The following is a 14403-nucleotide window of genomic DNA, read 5'->3' on the forward strand; positions in this document are numbered from 1 at the left end:
GGACTCAAAACTGGTTGTGGTCTTGATTTAAAAATGAATGTAGATTCCATATTAAATAACAGAAAAAATAATTACATTTTTTTCCTCCTAGATGTGAGGTAGAAAATCGATACCAGGGAAATCCTCTCAAAGGAACGTGTTATTGTAAGTATTTTTGTAATTCTTAATTTCTAAAAGGAGTAGTAGTTCTGTAAAACTCCATTATTTTCTACAACATGGTTTGAGAATGGTAAGCGCTACCACCATGCAATTGTCCCCTGACTTGGTGGGTTTGCCTATTTTAAGCTATTTTTAAGTGGCCACGTTTATGGTAATGTTTGTAGAAGATAGCAGAGGCCAATACAGAGTCATGCACCCCTGGATTTCCTTGTTTATGTTCTCAAAACCTTACTTCATTTGCAACCACCTGGTTGAGGATATCTAACATTTCATATCTGAGAATATCGATAATAAACAGAATTCTTAAAATATAGATGAAATTTCATCATTCTTTCTGGAGCTGATTTGTGTTAACTACTTCTTTAGGAACAAGTTTTTAAAATAAAACATCACATGATTATCTTAGAGTGAAATGTGAATCTGGCAAGGTGACCATTTATGGATAGATGGATTTTTTTCCCCCTGTGGCAATCCACAATATCTGGTATACAATCTGGTATACCAGATTGTGGATCCAGAAAAAGGAGCTAACATATCTGCTCTGTTGGATTGAATAGCTCTAATGTCATAATTCATAAAGAAAAAGTTAATTAATGAGACTTTATCCAAATTTCAGGCTTCTATTTAAACAAACACCATTCAAAACAAATCAAAATCAAGCCATAGGCTAGAGAAAATATTTGCAAATCTGGCCTTACCAGACTGGAAAAGGGTTGGAATATTTTAATAATCATTTCAGATCATTGTGGATAGTATCCTTTGATATCATTGAAACTGCAGAACTAGTCATTTTTTAATATTTATTTTTTAGTTATAGGTGGATACAATATCTTTATTTTATTTGTTTTTTTATTTTTAAAAAATAAATGACAGTGGAATGCATTACAATTCTTATTATACAGCACAATTATTATATACAGCACAATTTTTCATATCTCTGATTGTAATAAAGTATGTTGACAACAATTCGTGTCTTTATACATGTACTTTGGATAATGATGTCTATCACATTTCATCTCCTTGCTAACCCCCTGCCCCCTTCCTTTCCCTCCCATTCCTCTACCCTATCTAGAATTCATCTATTCCTCCCATGCCTCCCCTCCCTACCCCACTATGAATCAGCCTCCTTATATTAGAGAAAATGTTTGGCATTTGGTTTTACATACTGCTCAAGGGAACTATACACCAACAAGACATAATAATCATAAATATATATGCCCCAAACAATGTTGCAGCTATGTCCATCAAACAAATTCTTCTCAACTTCAAGAGTCAAATTGACCACAACACAATAATCTTGGGTGACTTTAACACACTTCTCTCCAAACAAAAGTTGAATAAAGAAACTATAGAAATCAATAATACAATCAATAACTTAGACTTAACTGACACCTACAGAATATTTCAACCTGCATCAACCAGATACACTTTCTTCTCAGTACACATGGATCCTTCTCTAAAATAGACCATATAATATGCCACAAAGCAACTCTTAGCAAATACAAAAAAGTAGAGATACTACCATGCATCTTTATTTTATTTGTATGTGGTGCTGAGGATTGAACCCAGTGCCTCATGCATGCTAGGTGAGCACTGTACTTCTAAGTCACAACCCCAGCCCTCATTTCTTTTTTTTTTTTTAATATTTATTTTTTTTTAGTTGGACACAATATCTTTATTTTATTTATTTATTTTTATGTGTTGCTGAGGATTGAACCCAGAACCTCGCACATGCTAGGCGAGTGCTCTACCGCTGAGCCACACCCCAGACCCCTCATTTCTTTTTTTAAAAAAAATATTTTTTAAATTGTAGATGGACACAATACCTTTATTTATTTATTTTATGTGGTGGAGAGGATTGAACCTGGTGCCTCACATGTACTAGACAAGTGCTCTACCACTTAGCAACAACCCCAGACCTATAATTATTTCTTAAAGGTTGAAATTTGGAAGCAGAGACATATCAGTGAAATTTTTGTAATCATGCACATTAGAATCTATTTCTCATTGGAGAGAAGAAAAGCTAGTACCATATTTCAGCAAGGGTGTTGAAGAATAGGAACCTTCATGTATTGCTTATTGAATGTAAGTGGTACAGCCATTTTGGAAAGCCATTTGGCAGTTTCTGAAACAGTTAAAAAATAAACAACAACTCTCCATTTCCTCCTCCCCCCTGATACCAGTCACCACCAGTCCTTTTCTGTTTCTATGAATTTGACCTCTCTGGGTATCTTCTCTAAGTAGAAACATAGTATTTATCTTTTTGGGGCTGACTTCTTACAGTTGATGTGAGATCTTCATGGTTCATCTATGTTATAATGTATGTAAGGCTTCCTTTTCTTTTTATGGCTGAATAATATCTGATTGTACATTCCATATTTTGCTTATCTATTCCTTAGTGAGCATGGCTTGTTTCCATCTTTTGGCTATAGTGAATAATGCTGCTATGAACATGGTAAACAAATATCCATGTGAGACCTTGCTTTTAGTCCTTTTGGGTGTGTATCCAGAAATGCAACTGCTACATCATTTGTAATGCTGTGCTTAATTTTTTTTAGAGTATAACTTTGCTTTTATTCAAGCAAACTTGAATTCATATCTATTACCAACTTGGGGAAGTTTCTATCTTCCTTTGAAATTAAATTTTCTCATGTAATGCTAATACCTGCCCTATAGAATGAATAAGAAATTCAAAATTCTTATTAGAAAGTGTCATCTTATTGTCTATTCCAGTAAACCCAAAGAAAAGGCAGGGTTTCTTATTTTTAGCAATATTGAAACCATTTTGTTATGAAGTGTTCTTTGTTGTTTGTTTTTAATTTCATTGACTCTCATTTTTCTTTCTATGACCTAATACATTTGGATTTTTGTTTCTTCCCTGGCCAGATCACCAATAATCTTCCAGTGACACCATATTAAAGTCTGTTTACATACCACCTTCCTGACCATTACCACTTATTAACTGAGGGCTTTAGAACCGTTCTCTCAGTTTTCTTTTCCTCCCTTCACATCTTTTTTCTTTTTTTTATATATTTATTTTTTTAGTTGTAGTTGGACACAATACCTTTATTTTATTTATTTTTTTTATGTGGTACTGAGAATCGAACCCAGGACCTCGCACGTGTAGGTAAGCACTGTACCGCTGAGCCAACATCTTATCATGCTTTTCAGAGAGATAGAGATAGAGACTGATTGAAGAAATGAAGGAAGAATTCTAGGATTTGGGTTATCTTTGAAATCCCACAGAAATTACATGGTTAAATCTATGGATATAGAGCTAAAAATAGAAGTCAAGGCTGGCACTGTGTTTAATTTTTTTTGAGGAATCCCTGCACTTTTTTCTACAGCAACTGCACCGTTTTTTACTCTCATCAGCAATGCACGAGCATTCCAATTTCACTCCCCAGTACTTGTAATTTTCTGGGGTTTTTTGTTTGTTTTGTTTTTGGGTTTTTTTGTTTTTTGTTTTTCATAGCAGCCATCCTAATGGGATGAGATGTAATCACATTTTGGTTTTGATTTGCATTTTCCCAATGATCAGTGTTATTCAGTATCTTTTCATCTGCTTATTGGCCATTTGTGTATCTTCTTTGGAGAAATGGCTGTTCAAGTTCTTTGCCCATTATTAAATAAAGTTTCAGTTGTTAAAATTTTTTAAATTACATTACCAGTTTGGGGCATTAAACTCTTTTTGAACTATATCACATTAGTCTCTGAGTGCTTTCTTCTCTTTTGCAACAAAATATCCAGGGCACATATTCCTTGCCCAGACCTGGAAGCAACTATTTTCCATGGAGTTTTAGTTTCTTTCACACCATTAACTTATGTCTTTGTATCCATAAGCAAAATTTAGCACATACAAATGTTCAATTACATTTGTGAGTGAGTTAGGCTGAAGCCAAATCTCATCTAGGGTCATTATATAAAGAGGGTTTGATGGATAACTCAAATAAAATGATGCTGCTGAAGGACTTGGTTTCCTTTGAAAAACCTGGATATGGGTAAGTCAGAGTTTGGCTATTGAGTTTTTCAGAACAGCAATCTGTGTCTTGAGCAAATTGTTCTTTTTTGCTCTATTTTAATTTTAAATGTGCATTTCTTTCTCTCCATAGATACTCTTCTCATTGACTATCAGTTCACTTTTAGCCTCTCCCAGGAAGATGATCGCTATTACACAGCCATCAATTTTGTAGCTACTCCTGATGAAGTAAGATTTTTAAAAGTTGACTCATTTTATTTTGAATTTGTTAGGATTTTTTTTCTTGGTCATCCTGTCTAAAAGTACTGCTTTAACAGTAGTTTCAGAGTAGAGTACAGTATATAGCATGTTTAGAAGTGCAGGAAAAAAAAATTTAGAGTTGACATTTTATCTCCTTTCCATCCAGAAAGTAAGAGCAGTAGTGTTATAAGATTTACCAGAACCTGATACACAGACTGACATTCACACCACACACACTTAGTATTTCTGCTCATCACAGCCCCAGACAGAGGAGACTGCAAAGGGAGCGCCATCATTAGGGAGCAGATAGCAGAGCCCAGACTTACTCACAGAAGGGACTGGGGCTTAAAAAAATCAGTTGTAAAAAATTGCTGACTTGGATGGTGGCTCACACCTGTAATCTAAGCTTCTTGGGAGGCTAGACCAGAGGATCACAAGTCCAAGGGCAGCCTCAGAAACTTAGTGATACCCTGTGTGAAAATAAAAAATAAAATAAAAGGCTGGGGCTGTAGCTCAGCAGTAGAAAAGTACTGGATCCAAAACAGGAAAATAAAATCCCGATTGAAATCCGTTAACACCATGGTGCAAGAATAAGCAGACAGCACAGGGGGTGCTAGGTGATACTTCTGTTTCTAGAAGGAATTCTAAGCCTCATTGGGAGGTAAAACAGAAAAAAGTTTAGTTGGTCCAATAAGAAGTTGGCCAGAAAGTAATTCACATGGTTTAAAACAACTATTTGAAATGTGCAAGTCTATCCTGCCCAAAGACATTACCTATCGATAGAAAGGAGCCAACACAGCATAACATTTAAAAGCAAACCTTCTAGAACATGAAGATGCATCTGTACAATTTCTTGCTTCATCTTTTCATGCTGGGGCTTGAATCCAGGGCCAGTTCCTACTAAGCATGAGCTTTTACCACTGAACTGTGGTATTGTTAATGAACTCTCTAAAGTCCATACCCATTCTAATACTTTGGGAAAATTTTATTAAACTTGATCTTAAGTTATTTAGGTCATTCCTTGGAAGTTTCTTCTCACTGACATACCTAAAGCCATTTGCCATCACAAATCCTGCCACAATAAATGTGACAAGTAACACATGGAAAACAATGTGACTGTAAACAAATGTGTATTCCTTTTTTTTTTTTAACATGTTATCACTAATAACTAATTTCAAAAACAAAAATGCAGAACAAAGTCCATAGTATGGTATATTTACTATTAAGTGAAAGTAAGATTTGTTTTAAATATTCCATTTCAATGATAAAATTAAGATGAGTGAATGACTGTTGGTCAAGATGGCGTATTCCTGTTGTTCCAGCTACTCAGGAGACTGATGCAGGAGAATATTGTGTTCCAGGCCATCCTGGGCAATGTAGCAAGGCCCCATCTCAAAATATGAAAACAATGGCTGGGGTTGTAGCTCAGGGGAAGAGCACTTCCTAGTATGTGTGAGGCATTGGGTTCGAGTCTCACACCATATATAAATAAATAAAGATCCATTGACAACTAAAAAAAAAAATTATAAAAATATGAAAAGAAGAACAGTGAATGGCCTTTAAGTAAAAGTAATAACTGACTACAAATGAAGACATTTTGGAAAAACTGTGTAGGTGTGTCATTTAAGTTACTGTATTACCTGGAATTTTTAAAAAACATTTTAGGACAAAGTTACAGCAAAACTGGTACACATGAAATTTATTATTGCCTAATATTTATAAGCAAGTGGTAGAAATGCTCATAGCCTTTTACGATACAATTGATGATGTAAATTTGATTTTTAAAAAATAAATATGGAAGATTATTCGTAATACTTCTAAATAAATAAAGTGGAAAGAGACCTTGACAGTCAAAGTTTGTCAAGCCAAACCTCTTTGCATTTCCCTATTATGTTATATCAGAATATTTAATAGAAATATCCAAATGTATATGTTCTCTTTTATAAAAACACAAGGGTTTTGAGTTTTTTTGATCCTTATCATGGAAAGAAACAATTGATGTCAGCAACAGGAGGTGAGGTTTTCCCAATAAGTGAAAAAGTAACTACTTTGTGAGAGAAACCTCTTATTTGGAGATTACATTTTAAAAATTATTATATGCATATATTTCCATTGTTCTAGTTTTGTGTTATAATAAATATTAAGACAACATCATCCTTAATTTTCTAACCCGTTTTAGTATCTTTTAAAATTAAGAATGTATAAAATGTAAGATATAACATCTAATGAGATTGCAGAAAGAATTGACCCTGACTGAGAAGTTTACTAGTCAAGTTTCAGTGAAAACTAGAAATTAGTATTAGAATTTATGTAGCACAGCAAGCAATGTCTTCTTCCATCTGCATCAACATTCCTCATAGATAAGTTTTTCAGTATTTAAAACTAAGAATCAAAATGAATTAGGCTGCCCCTTGAAATGCTGAATCTATTAAGGGGTAAAGATGTTTGTCAAAGTTAAGAAAGTTTACTCATTCATATTTGTCTTGAAATAATATTTTTAGTAAAAGAAAAATGTTATAATATCATGAATGAATATAATTAAATTATTGTTTAGTATGCTTCAGTTTTATACTGATTTTTAAGACCATTTCCATATAGGAGAAATTTTGCACTGTATTATAATTTATGAATTTAGACATGGGTTAAGTTATAAATAAATACATTGAAACTGAGGCACTGGGTCATGTATTTCCTAGTAAGAGGGAGCTCCAGATATTTGGAAACAGCTGTCCAGAGGATCCTGAGGAATCTTGCTCCTCTGACATAGGTCAGAAGGTATAAATTATTGTTCTCGACATATGAGAACATATTTTAGAACATATTTTAAAAGTCCCTTCTAAAAATGAACTTTTTCATCCAGTTAGGCATCTGAAAGAAGCATTGAATGCCATGTTCTTTTCTGGAAGGGAAATGAAATTTTATATGGGGTATGTTGTTTATATTGAGGAAAATTGCTTAGGAATTTTTATAACTCTTCTATAAGCACAAATTTCTCTTGAAACATTGTAAAATATTCTGTAGTTGAGAAAGTCAAGAATAGTAGAATTATATATCTATTTATTTATACCTCTCATCAGCAAAACAGGGATCTGGACATGTTCATCAATGCCTCCAAAAACTTCAACCTCAATATCACCTGGGCTGCCAGCTTCTCAGGTAAAGACACACCTAGCAAACACACTGTGAGTGGAGGTTGTGGGTAGAGAACTGTAACATAGGAGTTGGGAAAAGAGGCTCTGGAGACAGACAGATGGATTTTTTTAAAACCCAGTTTTGGCGCATACTATCCATGAGACCTTGATCAAGTGTCCAAATCCCTCTCTGGATTGTTCATCAGTAAAGTGAGCATAGCAACATTTACCTCCTAGAACAGTGTAGATTAAATGAAGTGAGAGCTGCCATCACCTACCATGGCTCAGGCTCAGTAGGTGGCTTCCCCCTCCCCCCATCACCACCACTCATACCCTTGCAGTGGTCACTGCTCTGCCACTGTCCTCAACATCCAGATCCATGACTCAGAGGGGAAAAATATCAGTGATTCAGTTTCAAGAAATGGAAATGTTTAAATAAAATGAGATTTTAATAGGTACAGAGAACCATACATTGGGAATTAAACCAAACTCTGAAAGCATAGCTTTTGCTATCTGGTTTGCCTTAAATATGATTTACTAAAGATTTGATGACCCTGATGTAGTGGTTAGGACACATTACCACTGCATAACATGATAACTTGACAAATAGAGCTGAGTTCAATTCTGCCTATTATTTACTTGCACTGTGCTGTTGAAAGTAGCTTTCTGAGCCACTTTCCTTGTGTAGGAAATGGGACAGTAAAAACACCTTGCCATGTAGAGTATTGCAGGAATTACATGAGATGATAAAGGAAGTACTCAATGTAATGCTTGAACATGGGCAGTTGTCACAGAATGGTAGCTCAGTTTTGTCAACGTCTCTGCTGTTACAATACTCTTGTTTTTGACCACACAAAAACTAATCAGACTGGTATAATATAATATAAAAATATAATCTTTGCTGTCATTTGGGGGTTTATTAGGGCTTAAAAGATTTTCAGTGACCATCTCAATGAAAACATGACAGGTGGGGCTGTAGTCCCACAGTTTAACTCAACATGGAAAGGAGTGCGTTTTGTGAGTCTTTATTCACACTCGAGTTCCTGGCTAAGGGAGAATCTGGAATGAGGAAAAACCATCTGGGAACAAATGAGTTACAGGAGGATGGGGGACTTAACTATACTGGAAACTGGTAGCAGAAGGCATCACCTTGAGCATCTAATTCCTTGTGGAGACTTGAGGCCACTGCTGGTTAGAAAGTGAGGATTGAACCAGTCTTCCTGGTACATATGCCTGGAACGTTGCCACATAGATGTTAAAGGGAAATGCAAAGGAATTGAGGCATTGTTGCAGATTGAGTGATAGCATGTGTTAATAGGACTCTGCTAGTGTCTGTAATTTCACAGTTTCAGGGTTGGTAGGTGGTAGGGGGTTCCTGGTCAAAACCATTCTGATTTGGGGCACAGGATTATGAATCAGCCTGCCCAGCCTCAAATCCCACCTACACTCCTTGCTGGCCAATCAGCCTGAGGCAAATTACTTATTTTCTTGGAACCTTGGTTTCTTAATCTTTAAATACGGATAATGAGATTGTTTTCAGGATTAAGGGAGATAGAATCTATAAATGTTATTCCTAGGACTTTATGATTATTCAGTAAATACTATTATTATTATCAAGAGCAAATTCTATCCCCCACCTCTTGCCAAAAAAGTCCCTAATTTTCATTATTTTCTCCTTAATAGCTGGAACCCAGGCTGGAGAAGAGATGCCTGTTGTTTCAAAAACCAACATTAAGGAGTACAAAGACAGTTTCTCTAATGAAAAGTTTGATTTTCGAAACCACCCAAATATCACTTTCTTTGTTTATGTCAGTAATTTCACCTGGCCCATCAAAATTCAGGTAAGATATGCTTTTTGGTCTCAGGTATGCAATGATGGTGAAATCTCTTCAGTGGAGACTAGATTCAGTAATGTGGAACTTGTGATAAACAAAATGGACAGTGTTGCTTTGCGTTTGTAAGAACTATAGCTAAGGAGTGCCTTGGACATCATGTATCCCTTGTGAGGGACATTTAGAGGCCCTTTGGAAGCAAGTTGGCACATAGCACATTTGGTGATTACACATGTATTCATTTCTTCATTAATCACTTCCATGAGAGAGCCTGGGGCCAAAGAGCTTCAGTTCTGGAATGAACGATGTAAGTGTAAAGGAAGCAGACACACCTCTAACCAATAACAGCCAGAGTGGGGGAAATGATGTTGGAAAAGTTTCCCAAACTGTAATTAGGGTTTAAAGCAGGAGGGGTGGTTGTAGAAGGCAGGGGGTAGTGGGGTGTGAGAGCACAGGCCTTGCAGTAGGACAGATGTGGATTTGACTTGTGGCTCCTGTGCAGATTGTAGGGCCTCCCCAAGTCTCGAGTTCTTTGTGGATATGACCAAAAGGGTAGTGCTAAGTGTCTGTGTTGCTGTCCGTGGCCTCATTCACAGGGCCCTTCCTCCTGTCCAACACTCATGGCCCCATTTGAGCTTTCCATGATCATGTTCCCCAAGCCCTGGCCTTAGTACTCCCTGCTCTTGCCTCCTTCATTTTGGGGTCAATGTGGAGGTCAGGGATGGGTTGACATGGAAGGAACAGTTTGCCTTTAGCCCTGGAAGCGTGGTTGCTGGACAGGGGCTGGGGCTTTATCAGTGTTGGAAGCAAGTGGTGCAGTTGCCTGGGATGGGTTTGGAGCTGCTTGTGGTGGTTGTATCTTCATGCCTTAGGGCTGTGACTGAAGGACAGTTCATCTTTTCCTTTCTGGCATGTGGAGAACGGGAACGCTGTTTGTTTTTGCTCACCTCTCTGTTGCTCACCACCCTCCTGTCCGGTGGTCTGCACATGTGCCCATCTCTGATCTGCTTCTCCCTTGGCTCCTGCACACTCTCTGCTTCTCTCCTCAGCCAGTCTTTTTGTAAGCAAGGGCCACAATCTCTATTTCTGTTTCTCATCTCTATTCATTTATCATCCCCCAGCAGTCTGGCTTCTTCCCTGTCACACGGCATCTGAGTGACTGAATTCTTTGGGCCCCTTTTCTTTCTCATTGTCTGACTTGAGTCACTTTCCTTCTTGCCTCCCTGTTCCTTTCTTTCCCTTTTTCTTGGGCCAGCCTCTTTAGGGAGTCCTCTTCTTTAAACACTGGTCCTCTTCTCTCTTTGTTGCACCCAGCTTCCCTGGGTAATTCTCTCCCACTTTAGGACTTATGCCATGTCTGTGCTGGGGATTCTCAGTGCCATCTGCAGCCCAGCTATAGGTGGACTGCACAGCAGGATCCTTGGGTGCTGCTAGACATCTCAACTGGAATATTTACAAGTTCCCTGCACTGGACACTTAATTGCTCTCATGCTCTTAGCTGCAACTTGTCGCTCTTTCTTTCTAAGTGAACAGAACTGCCAGTCACCCTGTTGCAGGAACTAGGGCCTGGAAATCATTTACATTCCTGACATAAGCCCAATTGGGCATGAAATATAGTTTCCTTATTTTACACATCACTGGGTTCAGTTTGCTAATATCTTGGTTAGAATTTTGCATCAATTTCATGAGTAAGAATGTCCTTGTTACAGTTTTGATGTCAAGGTTAAATTAATGTTTAATAATTATAACCTGAGGAGTTTTCTTTTTTCCTTAGCTCTGGAAGAGAAGCCAGATTAGGATTACCTGAATATTCACTTCTTGAGATCATTTGATTCTAGCATTTTATTTGAGGAGGTTTTTTTTTTTTTCTTTTTGGTATTGAATCACTTCTTTTACTTTTTGATACTTCAATTGAACCAAAGGATACTTAACCCATGAGTTATACTTCCAGCCCTTTTTACTTTTTATTTTGAGATATGTCAGTAAATTGCCAAAGCTTACCTCGAATTTTCAAGTAAATCAACTTCTGTAGGATGTTCTGGATGTCCTCTTTCTACTTGAATTACATTTGGTATTTTTCTGTAGAAATTAATTTATTTCATGTGTTTTCAAAAGCATTGAAATAAACCTATTAACACTGTCCTCTTATGTAATCTTTGCAACATCTATGCTTACATAACCCTTTTTGTATACCAGTGTTTATAATAGCATTATTCCCAATAGCCAAAAGATGAAACTGTCTAAATGTCCATCAACAAATAAATTGATTCACAAAGTGTGGTATGTGTATATATGTACAATTAATTATTATTTAGACTTGAGAAAGGGAAGGGGCTAGGAGTGTAGCTCAGTAGTAGAACAAGTGCTTAGCCTTACACAGGCTATGGGTTCAATCCTCAGCATCCCTAAGAAAAAAGAAAAGGTAATGAAATTCTGATACATACTATAACCTGGGTGAACCACAAAAACATTATGGCAAGTGTAATAAGACAGTCACAAAGGACAAATGTTGTGTGACTCCACTCTCATGAGGTACCTAGAGTACAAAAATCAGTACAGACATGCAGTAGATAAGAAGTTATCATTGGCTGGTGGAAAAGGGCAATTGTAAGTTACCTTTTCAAGATAATTAAAATTTCTTTTTGGGGTGATGAAAGATTTGAAAGTAGGTTATAGTTTTTTTTTTAAACAAAATTATTAATGTAATTATTGCTACTGAATCGTACACTTAAAAATGTCTAAAAATGCCTCATGTAGTTCCAGCCATTCTAGAGGCTGGGAAAGAGTGAGACCTTCTCTTTAAAAAAAATAAATTTTTTTTAACCACAAAATGTTTTTGGAGATCTGAACCTCCATATCATAAAAGTATGTGAAAAGACAAAAGTTCTAGAATGGCTCTAACAGTTTTGAAAAGGAAGAATAAAATGTGAGGATCATTGTACTTCATGTTAAGACTTATTGTTTGGGTATAGTAACCAAGATATTGTGGCTGCTTTTAGACAGTCAGTCCAATCAGTGGCACAGGCTGATCTATAGAACCCAGATATAGAAGCATATAAACCTGTTTATCTGATTTTTAGTAAGGATGCAAAAGCAAATGCATGGAAAAAAAAAAAAAGCCTTTCAACAGATAGGGCTGGTGCATTTGGACAACCATAGGCAAAGAAACAAACTTCAACATAAACCCCACATTTTATACAAAAGTTAGCTCAATGTAGATCAAAGATTTAAAGGTAAAACATAAAACCATAAAATAGTTAGAAAAAAATGTACAAGAAAGTCTTTTCCTTCTAGAGCTTGGTAAAAAGTTTTTAGATTTGATCCCCCAAATATGATCCATAACATGAAAAATGAGTATATTGGATATAAAAGCCAAATTTTTTGGTTTTGTCAAAAATCTTGTTAGGAAAATGGGAGGAAAAAAAAGCTATATACTGGGAGAAAATATTTGCAAATCATGTATCTGAAAAAGTAAGCCAAGTGCAGTGATGCACATTTGTAATCCCAGGTACTTGGGAGATTCAAATATAAGGATCACAAGTTCAAGCCTAACGTTGATAAATTAGTGCATAAATAAAAAGGTTTGGGGACATAGCTCAGTGATGGAGCACCCTGTACCTAATCCCAAGAATCTGAAAATATAAAAACCAGTAAAGAAATAGTTCAATTAGAAAATGGACAAACCAGGGGTTGGGGCATGGCTCGGTGTAGAGCATTTACTTAGCATGTGCCAGGTCTTGGATTTGAACTACAGCACCAAAAAAACAAAAACAAAAAACAGACAGAGAAAGAGGAGAGAAGAAAGGGGAAAGAAAGAAAAGGAAAGGGAGGAAGGAAGCAAGGAAGGTGAGATGGAAAGGACAGGAAGAAGCAAATAGGCAAACCAACTCCATGAGATATTTTACCCAAGAGGATATATTTGTATGGCAAAGAATCACATGTAGGGCTGGGGTTATAGCTCAGTTGGTAGAATACTTGCCTAACACATGTGAGGCACTGGGTTCGATCCTCAACACCACATAAAAATAAAATAAAGGTATTGTGTTCATCTACTCTAAAAATATTTTTTAAAAAAGAATCACATGTAAAGATGTTTAGCACTGATAACCATTAGAGACATGCACTTTAAAACCACAGTGAAGAATCACTACATATCTACTGAAATGGCTAAAATTAAAAAGTGAAAAGCCAGTCCTGGAGAGAACAAGGATTACTCATGTTTTGTTGGCAGGAATCTATTAGTGGTCCAACCAGTCTGGAGAATACTTGGGCATTTTCTTCTAAAACTAAATCCATACTTACTAGATAACCCACTAGTTGTGTTCCTGGGCATTTATGATAGAGATGTGAAAAGCAGTGGTCACACAAATACCTGGTCATTAGTGTTTATAGCACCAGTACAGCAATATTTTATAGATTTATTCATAATAGACAAGAATTGGAAACAACCCAAATATGCTTCAACAGGTGATTGGCTCAATAAGTTAGGCTGCATATACACTGGAATAATAATACACACAGTGCGATAATATGCAGTAGTGAAAAGAAATGAACTATTATACACAACTGAGGATATAAATCCTGAGGCTATTTTGCTGTCTGAAGAAAAAACATCTTAGAAATTCTCATACTGGAAGATTCTATTTATGTAACATTTGAAAATAAAAAATTGAGACTTTAAGTGTGTATATGTATATGTGTATACACGCACTTAATACTGAATATGAATGCTAAACCTTCAGATTTCTCTGATGCCTTCTGGTTCTGACTGCCAAACCTTTTAAAATGGCTCATCAGCTTAGGTCAGGCCCAGCCACTCAGGAAAAGAATACACAGGGTGAGAATCTTTAGGGGGGACCTCTTGAAACCTCCACGCCCTGTACTGCATTTGGACTAGCACTAGCGGGTTTCAGACTGCTTCTCTGATCTCAGGTAGGTTGAGCTCTACACTCCATCAGTAAAATTTCCTCCCTTTTCCTTCCCCTTTGTCTTTGCCTTTCTCTTTTCATTTCCCTTTCCCTTTCCAGTCCTTCCTGTGCTGAGGATTGAAGCTAGGTCCTCA

At 36.5% G+C, this 14403-nt stretch overlaps 1 protein-coding gene across 2 annotated transcripts in view; it reads left to right on the plus strand.

Annotated features, from left to right (window-relative positions):
- Positions 1–14403, plus strand: part of ATRN (attractin) — a 144180-nt gene that overhangs the window by 102850 nt on the left and 26927 nt on the right. For both annotated transcript variants that reach the window (XM_081289210.1, XM_081289209.1), the window contains exons 21-24: positions 92–144; positions 4272–4366; positions 7456–7534; positions 9193–9350. In XM_081289210.1, the coding sequence (XP_081145336.1) occupies positions 92–144; positions 4272–4366; positions 7456–7534; positions 9193–9350 (385 nt within the window). The remainder of the gene's footprint in view (positions 1–91; positions 145–4271; positions 4367–7455; positions 7535–9192; positions 9351–14403) is intronic.

The sequence above is a fragment of the Spermophilus citellus genome (assembly GCF_964194105.1).
Source record: "Spermophilus citellus genome assembly, chromosome: 4".
Lineage (NCBI taxonomy): Eukaryota > Metazoa > Chordata > Mammalia > Rodentia > Sciuridae > Spermophilus > Spermophilus citellus.